The sequence below is a fragment of the Aedes albopictus genome, chromosome 3 (genome assembly GCF_035046485.1).
Source record: "Aedes albopictus strain Foshan chromosome 3, AalbF5, whole genome shotgun sequence".
Classification (NCBI taxonomy): Eukaryota; Metazoa; Arthropoda; class Insecta; order Diptera; family Culicidae; genus Aedes; species Aedes albopictus.
Genome location: NC_085138.1, coordinates 176,075,709 through 176,085,680, shown reverse-complemented (window position 1 = coordinate 176,085,680; position 9,972 = coordinate 176,075,709). Strand labels below are relative to the sequence as shown.

The 9,972-nt window shown below is 39.9% G+C and overlaps 1 protein-coding gene across 2 annotated transcripts; it reads left to right on the top strand.

Annotated features, from left to right (window-relative positions):
• The first annotated feature begins 1,957 nt into the window (after positions 1 to 1,957).
• LOC134291615 (uncharacterized) lies at positions 1,958 to 8,650 on the top strand. Of its 2 annotated transcripts, none has more exons than XR_009999190.1 (2): positions 1,958 to 2,638; positions 7,954 to 8,650. XR_009999190.1 is itself a non-coding variant. In XM_062859589.1 (2 exons), exons 1-2 carry the CDS (start codon positions 2,561 to 2,563, stop codon positions 8,372 to 8,374), a joined length of 477 nt encoding a protein of 158 aa, XP_062715573.1. In that variant the 5' UTR covers positions 1,962 to 2,560; the 3' UTR covers positions 8,375 to 8,650. The 2 variants fall into 2 exon arrangements, 1 of the variants encoding a protein (XP_062715573.1); XM_062859589.1 differs by having other exon boundaries at positions 1,962 to 2,638; positions 7,976 to 8,650.
• The last annotated feature ends 1,322 nt before the right edge of the window (positions 8,651 to 9,972 follow it).

Sequence of the window (9,972 nt, the reverse complement as noted above, 5' to 3'; positions counted from 1 at the left end):
TTTGGCATTCCAAAACCAAAGTCAGTTGTCAAACTGAATTCCAATAAGAAGTTAGACTCATGATTAGACTGACATTTCAAACCCCACTGTTAAACATATGTGAACCATTTTTTTTAACCGTTTGTGTGCGACCTACACAGTGTTACCATAGTAACGAGAAGGCGTGAAAAATAACAAGGAAAATTTTTGCACAGCTTGCATCCTGGTTTTCTCAAATTAAAAAAAAACTAATCAAATCGCGGTTTCCATTCATCCTTGCGTTTTTTAAAATAACTTCGTTTTCTTTTTAATGCACCATGCTTAACTTCTAGGTAGCTTACCTGCTACAGCTGACTGTGTAATCTCTCCTTAGTCAGAAAATATCTTCCGGCACATACACGACTCCACAATCATAAAACTGCTTACCGCTTCTTTGCACAAAGTTTCCTGCTAAATCACAAAATAATTTATTGCTTGCTATCACTTCACCAAATTTCAATTTCGCTCAATAAATTTTCACCTCGTTGCCAACTGTAGTATCGGCGATCAAATAAAACACAACCAGTTTGTCGTACAGTGATTCAAAAAGAGAACGTTTATTTGATAGCCTACTCTGATCTCATCGAATTCAAATAATTTAAATCTAGCCTAGGGTAACGTTCAGGTAACGTGTATCCTTCACCGACTCTACAGATAGCCCTTTTGAAGAAGAAATACCAGGAGACCCGCATGCGGCAAGGTAGGCCTACTGCTCATCTTTTGCGAGTGTGTTAGTGTGACTGGCAACGCGACCAGAAGCCTAGTCGAATCCTGCTTGGAAATCGGTTTGTTTTGTCGATGGGGGTGGCCCGCGAAATCGCATTGTGTTGTTTGGGAAGGCCCGCTCGATGCATGTTAGGTAGGCGTAGTTTGTTCGAGTTTGACGTGCCTGCACCCTCCCTGAGAAATACAATCACCTATTGTTGACATGGGATATAAATAATACGAAGCTAATAAACGTGATCATTCGAAAGTTGAACAACAAACCTGGTGTTTAGTTTATTTCAGTTGGCGACGAAGATAAAGTTCGTAGTGCGGTAGTGCGGCGGCGTTAAAGCCTAATAGTTGGCAGTGTAAATAATCGGTGATAGAACAAAAGCGGTGCATCGAACATTCAGTGCGAAAGGAGCCATTGGTCGCGAAGTGAATTCTAAAAGCCAATTTGGCAAAATTTTGGTCGGTGGAAAAGCTATTCAGGCAGTGAAAATTGTACGGTGTGCGCACAAGGTGAGATCTTGTCCGGCGAGTTGTGCAATGGTAGAAGAAGTTATTGGGAAAAAGTGCTAATCGGAGTTATTTTGTTTCCATTTTGGGTCAGCCGGTCGTGTAGCGACGCCGACGTGTTGTTTGTTCAGGGTGAAGCTGGTGTGAATGCGGTGGCTTAGCGAGGTCGGAATCTGTTGACGGAATTCTAGCTGGTGGTTTTGCGGATTGTGAGGTGCAGACGGTGTTTGAGAAGTTTCGGGGTGCTGTAGAACGTCGAGCCGGTAGTAGGACCGGGCACATCAAGCAGACGGCCTTCGGTGGAACGGATCGGTTAATTGAAAGAACTGTGCAACGAGGATTGTTTTCGAACCGAGTCTCGGACATCTTGGAGAGTGGTTATAAGGTACGTGGTTTTTCTCTATTCTATTGTTTTTCCTTGCTGTTGCAAATATTCATACCTTTTTATTCTGGTGCAGTCAACAATGGCGTTGATCGGCACGATTGATCCGTACGTGCCAGGTACGAAATTCACTAACTATGTGGAGTTAATAGACTACTTTTTTTCATCAAATAACATTGCGGATGATCGCAAGAAAGACATTTTCTTGAGTTGTGCGGGTCTGGCAGTTTTTGAGGAGCTCAAGCTGTTGTACCCAGCTAGCGACCTTAAAACACTATCGTACGCGGAAATCACTAAAAAGTTAAAAGAGAGATTCGACAAAATTGATTCGGAGATAATGTTACGATACAAATTTCGTTGTAGACGCCAGAGTCCAAGTGAAAGTGGCGAAAACTTTATTTTAGCGGTGAAACTTTTAGCAGAATCGTGTGATTTCGGTGCTTTTCGAGACTCAGCTATTCGATATCAGTTAGTTTTTGGTGTTTACAATAGGGAATTACAGAAGCGGTTGCTTAACGAAGAAGACCTCAATGTCCGTTCCGCGGAAAGAATAATTAAGGGTTTTGAAATGGCGAATAGTAATACGCAGTATTTCCACTCAGAATCAGGCGAAAATCATGGCGTAGTCAATTCGGTGAAATATAGGCTCGGAGATAGGCAATCTAGGGCGGATAGACATGATCGCAGCCGGAGTAGGTCTATGGACAGACCCTATTATAGGAATCAGGGTTCTCGGAGTAATTACAGGCAAGATTACAGGAGGTATGAAGGACGTTCGAGGTCGGGCCACAGGAGTTCGAGTCGAGGCAGATATGCAAATTTTGTGTGCCATTTCTGCAAGAAACGCGGCCATATTCAAAAAAAATTGCTATCGGTACTTAGACAGCCAGAAGAGTTCCGTAAAGTTCGTGAAGGAAGTACATACGGAGAAGGAAGATGAAAACGCTGCTGGAGATGTTCACGATTACTTCAAACGGCTTCGAGTACAGTATGACTCCGATACTGAGGAAGAAGGTGATTATCCTTGTCTAATGATTTCTTCTGTTAGAAAAGTGAGCAAACCTTGTCTACTCGAGCTCAAAATAGAAGGACAATTATGTTCAATGGAGTTGGACAGTGGTTCGGCAGTGTCTGTAATGAGCAAATTAGAATTCATAAAGAAATTTCATGACATCAAATTGAAAACAAGCTCCAGGAAACTGATAGTAATCAATGGGTCAAGTTTGGAGATTTTTGGCAAAGCTTTGGTTTCGGTTTCGTTTGAAAATACTGTGGCTGAATTGGAACTAATAGTTTTAAACGGAGATCACCATTTTGTTTCCCTCATTGGCAGGGACTGGATGGATGTATTCTTCAAGGGCTGGAGAGACAGTTTTTTGAAACATTCTAAGCAGAGTATCTGTACGCACAAATCTCAATACGAGATTGGAGTTCTTCGCGATTTTCAATTTGGACGGCTAAATCGGTCATCGGCTGGTGGTGCTAGGTTTACGGCAAATATGGGAAAGTGTTTTTTTTTTCTTAGGAAATCGTTGTGCTTGAGAAGTTAATTGGAAAGTATGAAGCGGAAGAAAAAAAGTGCGAGCGAGTTCTTGTGTTCGACGTTTTCAAAGGGCAATCGGCTTTTGTTCCGCTGTTGAGATGTTTTACACTGCGCCACAAGCTTCGCTTGGAAGGCGTCGCATAATTTGTATAAATTGTTGGGCTATCAGTTACGTGTTTCGCGAAATTTTGAAATCCGGATAGATTAATTGTGAGAGAAAGAGTGAAATTCCACCGAGAAACTTTCGATTTTGAATGCAGATATACTGAGCACAAGTGTTACGTGGATTAAAAGTAGTGAAGTAGTGAGTCGGGTCGGTAATGTAACGTGACTATTTTTATGTTATACCTAATATAAATGAAACAAGTTATAAATAGTTAGCCACTGGAAATTACTGAGTGGATATTTCTCACCCTTGCTTGAGGGTAAACCAGATTTACGAGTTGTTCGGAGGCGATAACCCTGGGCCTGAAGCAGATGAAATCACTCCTCAAGAGAATACAACAATGGATTATTTAAATTTGGTGAGAATGTTTCATGCTACATATTTATTTCATATTCATTATATACTTGATTATATACAACAATACACTTTCATGTATCGGAGCGTTTGGTACGGTATGTCCACGCATCCTTCCACCCCTGTAGATTCGAGAAATGTTTCGATGTTAAACGAATGTTCGTTCAACTCGAAACATTTCAAAGAATCATCTTTGCGGTAAATGCTGCGCAGTAGGCCTGGCCGCTTTGACGCTTGTATCATATCGTCGATATGTTGCAAGCATCAATATTGACAAGAAAAATAATCGGGCGTAATCTAACCCGATTATTTTCCAGGATGCTTTCTTGTACTGGCTGCGTATGTGTTAGATTAGATTAGATTAGATTAGCACAAATCTCAATACGAGATTGAGAAAAGTTGGCCGTGAGCACATGAAAATTCCCTGAGCTTGAGACTCGCGATGTTAGTGCACATCACATTAGCATTGCGAGTCTCAATGAGACGTCTCAATGAGACAAGCTCCAGGTACAGCTTGTTATAGCGCAACACCGCCCGCCCGGTTCGATTTACTCTCGAATCGTTCAATAGGATGACATTTCTAGATGATTTTCTGCTAGGACTGGGTTGACGTAATCCGGGAGCGGAGGAGATTCTGGTAGGTTCTGGTCATAGGTGTGTTGGGGCAGATGGAATACAGTCGGAGATAGTTTTACCACGGGAAAGATGGTAAAAGAATCAATTGTGGCGACGGCTTCTTCCAAATGACGTATGTCCACAATTAATTGGAAGACTGCGGACTGTACCTTCTGATTGATGTTTTTCTGGGCGTGTTTTATTTGACCAACGGAGAGAGATGCAGGATCATTTGAGTGGAAGAAAAATGGCACCAACGTTTATGTTCGGATTGATTGTAATCGCAAAAACTAAAATTTCAACAAAGGTTATTTTTTCACCTTACAAATAGTGAAGCGACTAGGAATGAAAATTTTTTTTTGAGGTCATCACCCCCACCGGTGTTGAAAAATAAGATTTTTTTATGAAAAGGAGTTTCAAATAATTATTGGGGTCACTATGGCCCAGACAGGCACGTTAAACGTGTAGTTGAAAGCATAAGGGTGCCGTTATAGTTACGCGTGAGAGTGGGAGTGCGCGTGTGCGAAGCCGCAAAAAAGAATATCAACAATAGCAAATTTACGAAAATCCTATGGACGCGCACTTTCACTCTCACTTTGAAGCGGCACTATGTCATCGCCGTAAGAGATATGATGTGGGCAACATCTTTGGCTAGGGATATTGCAATCTCAATCGATAAAAACAAACCCAATATTTATTTGACCCCCAATTTGCCTAATTTTATCCACTTATCCGCGAGCCGTTATGACCGCGTTGGGTACAAGCAAGCGGTCGGTTACGGTTTTGACGTTTTGTGCGGATATCCACTGGTTGATTTCACCGAATAGTTGACGACGGCAGATAACCAAACGCTACGATTTCCCCCTAAAAAAAGCGTCAAAATCCGAATCGCTTGTACCCATCGCCACAATTATCACTCGCGGATAAACTGATTCAATCCCCGGATAACTATCGATCTCGGTATTTCTGCCTTAATGGGATGGGGTAGGATCAGGTTCACAAGGTCTAATCTGGGCCGTCGCTGCAATTTTTTTCACTGACGAACATCTCAATGTGACGAGTCTCACGAGACGTCTCATTGAGGCACGTACACTAGATTTTTCATGAGCATGCTATGATCTCAAATCTCACAAATTTTCCTGAAACGCATTTCAAACCAGCGCATGGCACACTGTCTCATTCATGTATACATGAGCTTTCAGATACTCTGATTCTAAGGGTGCCGTTATAGTTACGCGTGAGAGTGGGAGTGCGCGTGTGCGAAGCCGCAAAAAAGAATATCAACAATAGCAAATTTACGAAAATCCTATGGACGCGCACTTTCACTCTCACTTTGAAGCGGCACTATGTCATCGCCGTAAGCAAACAAATATATGCGGAGTGAATAGTGTTGGCGACAATAGAGAACAAGCCATAGCCATTGTCAAACAGCGTTATCCGGAAACTTTTAATAGAGATTTTTCATCACCGATTATAGGATTTCAGGCTGATTTGATACTAAGAGAGGATAGACCTATATTTAGGAAACCTTATGAGTTGCCTTACAGATTGAAAGACAAAGTGTTGGACCTTACAACTGTCAGAAAAATCTAGAAAAATCGTAGTAATTAATACTATTAAAGGACTTTTTACATATAATCGACTGCCCCAAGGTGCCTCGTCTAGTTCAGCCATCTTTCAGCAAATAATAGAGTCAATTTTGGACGGAATTGAATACGTATATTGCTACTTGGACGACGTTCTCATTGCGGGAAAGGATTTTGACGACTGTTACAGGCGACTCATCACTGTTTTAGATAGACTTTCTAAAGCTAACGTTAAAATTAATTTCAATAAGTGTAAGTTTTTTGTATCTCAGTTGCCATATTTAGGACACATCATATCAGACAAAGGATTGCTACCAAATCCAGAAAAAGTATCCACAATTATTGCAGCAAAAACTCCCAGAAACAGCACTGAACTAAAAGCGTTTTTGGGTTTAGTAAACTACTACGGGAAGTTCCTCTCTAACTTGTCAACTACATTAAATCCGCTTTATCATTTGTTAAAGAAGGATGTAAGATTTCTGTGGGATTTTAAATGTGAGGAAGCTTTCAAAAACTGTAAAGAAAAAATACTAAATGCAAAAGTTCTCACATTTTATGACCCGAAGGCACCAATAGTAATTAGCACAGACGCTTCTTCTTATGGACTAGGTGGAGTTATTTCACACGTTATTGACGGAATCGAAAAGCCTATTTGGTTCACTTCCTTTTCATTAAATCAAGCACAAAAAAGTTACCCTATACTGCATCTTGAAGCATTGGCAGTAGTGTCAACGGTCAAAAAATTTCACAAGTTCATATTTGGGCAACATTTTACAATATTTACAGATCACAAACCTTTATTAGGTATATTTGGCAAAACAGGGCTAAACCCTATTTCAGTTACAAGAATTCAGCGTTATGTCATAGAATTATCTATTTATGACTACACTATTGAATATAGACCAGCAAACAAAATGGCCAATGCTGATTTTTGTTCCCGCTTCCCATTGGAGATAGAAGTTCCTAGAAGTTTAGAGAAACAATATGTAAAGAGCTTAAATTTTTCTGATGAAATGCCTTTAGATTTTGCTGTGGTAGCCAGAGAAACCAAGACTGACTTATACTTACAACAGATAATTACCTTCATGAAAAATGGCTGGCCTGAGCGGATAGATGTATCTTTCAAAAATATATATTCACAACATCAAGATATTGAAGAGATAGATGGATGTTTGCTGTTTCAGGACAGGGTTATTGTTCCTGTAGCGCTTCAAAGGAAAGTACTGCAAATTCTTCATGCCAATCATAAAGGAGTTGTTAAAATGAAACAACAGGCCAGGAGATGTATTTATTGGTTTGGTATTAATAATGATATTGAATCATTTGTACAAAGCTGTGAGGTATGTGCCAAAACCTTGGTAGTTGCAAAGGAAAGGGTTACTTCGGAATGGATTCCGACTTCCCGACCGTTCAGCAGAATCCATGCAGATTTTTTTTATTTTGAGAGGCGTACCTTCTTATTGATCGTAGACAGCTTCTCGAAATGGTTGGAAATAAGGTGGATGAAATATGGCACTGATTCTGAAAAAGTAATCAAAGAATTTATTGATTTCTTTGCTCGATTCGGTCTGGCCGACGTCGTAGTGACAGATAACGGGCCACCATTCAATTCAAAGCATTTTGTCAACTTTATGGAGCGACAAGGAATCCAAGTTTTCAAAAGTCCACCATACCATCCCCAAAGCAATGGACAGGCAGAGCGTTTGGTTAGAGTATCAAAAGAAGTTTTGAAGAAATTTCTTCTTGATGCTACAATGAGAAATTTAGATCTTCAGGACAAAATTAGCTATTTTCTTTTCAACTACAGAAATAGTTGCTTAGCTGACGGTGGAAAATATCCTTCTGAAAATGTGTTAAGGTACAAGCCAAAAACCACACTCGATTTAATTAATCCCAAAAGCAACTATAAGCGACAACTGACCGAACCATTAGGATTAAGATTTGGAGAGAACAATGAGGAAGTGCATGATCCTTACGCTAATTTGAAACTGGGTGATAAGGTTTACTATAAAAATCATAATCCAAAAGATATTGAAAAATGGATTGATGCAACTTTCGTTAAAAGAGTGTCTCAAAATGTATTACAGATCGCCATCGGGTCAACCCTCGTCTCGGCCCACAAGGGGCAGGTGAGAATTCAGAATAGCCAGACTGGACGAAGGCGTAATAGTACGCTCCAGGTTCAGCAGCCTAACTGTGAGCATGGGAAAACGCAGCCAAGCCGAGAGGAAATGGAGGGATTGCAACAGGACGAAACGCAACAACGAGGATCAAAGAGAAGTCTCACGGAACGGGATGATAGCGAGGATGAATTCTACGGGTTCCCGTCCAGTGCAGAGCAACCGTTGCCAGCAAGTAGTGAGTTGCATCCCAAATCCTTGCAGCAGCAGTTAGGGCAGCATTCTACATCTCAAACCTCAGTGCTACGAAGATCAAGCAGATTAAAAAAGAAGAAAATTGACGACGCTTTTGTCTATACAAAATGAACTAAAATGTGTATACAATTTAATGAAGTATGAAATAATATTTTGAACTTGTACATAAACTTTCTTAATTCAATCAAAGGGGGAAGGTATTGTTGAGTATGACGATTACGTTCAGTGCACCTATGGGAAGCGAATACCGCCGACGGCGGATATCATAATCAATATGCTTGTAGTTGTAAGATACTATTGGATACAATGTTTACTGTTGTTGTTGATAGCCCTTTTGAAGAAGAAATACAATCACCTATTGTTGACATGGGATATAAATAATACGAAGCTAATAAACGTGATCATTCGAAAGTTGAACAACAAACCTGGTGTTTAGTTTATTTCAGACCCCTGCTTGGACCTGCAGTTCTTAGGACATCTGGTTTATCACTGATTTAAACATGTTATTGACAAAGATGTTTTCGATCATCTGGCAATCATTTGACTCATTTGTCTATAACTCAGTTCAGAAGCCTAATATTGAAATGAGATGTTCGTCAAACTTGTAGATAAGTGTTTTTCCTACAATTATCAGCAATGACGCCATATTCTAACTTTTATATTTACGGCGTAAAAGTGTTTTTTGATCGTTTAGTATGAGTAGGTGGTACTAGCTCTCTCACGCCGCATATATGAGATTTAGGATATGCTGTCCTTGGTGATAATTGTAGGAAAACCACTTATCTACAAGTTTGTCAAACATCTCATTTCAATATTGTGCTTCTGAACTGAGTTATGGATAAATGAGTCAAATGATTGCCAGGTGATCGAAAGCATCCTTGGTTATTGACTCAAAATTGATGTTTCAACTTATTCACTTTTTTCTCTTTCCTTTCCTTTGCAGCAAAAAAGTCACAAACATTAACAAAACAAAGCACGGAAAAAATCTTAAACGAAAAAAATTATTTAATAATTAAAAATTCACGTAAAAATAATGTTTCGGAAAAGTGAATGGTTCAAACGTAAGAAAAACAGTATGATATATTGTTACATAAAAATCCAATGTAAATGTATAGTATAGCGAACCATTTCATTACAATACACTTTATTGTAGCTGGTACACTGTATGGTGCAGAAATGGTTTTCACCAAACACTCTATGGTTAGTTTTTATCCGGGAGGCTTCTTCAAAAGCTTCCATGATGAAGGCCGTAGTAGTATCAACGGCATCATCTAAATCACTTGGAGTGTCAATTGATGGTGAGTATCCATGAAATTTGGCTGCAACCAAATCGGTAAAGAGATCCCAGTTTGTTGACCAGGGATTCCTGAAACGCAAAGTTTGCGAAGTAACATTCACATGTTCAAACAAGATGTAGCGATGGTCAGATAAAGATTCTTTATCTGACACAAGCCAATTGGTCAGCTCATGACTAATTCTGCTAGAGCAAAGCGTTATGTCTAACACTTCCTCTCTACCAGATACCATGAAGGTTGGGCGGTTGCCTATGTTAAGTAATCCAAGATCTGTACTACTTAAGTATTCCATCAAACTGGAGCCTCTCAAATTGATGTCTGAGCTGCCCCAGATTATATGGTGAGCATTAGCATCACTACCAACAATTAGCGGAAGGCCTTTTGAAGTGCAGTATGCAATGACTTGTTTGAAAG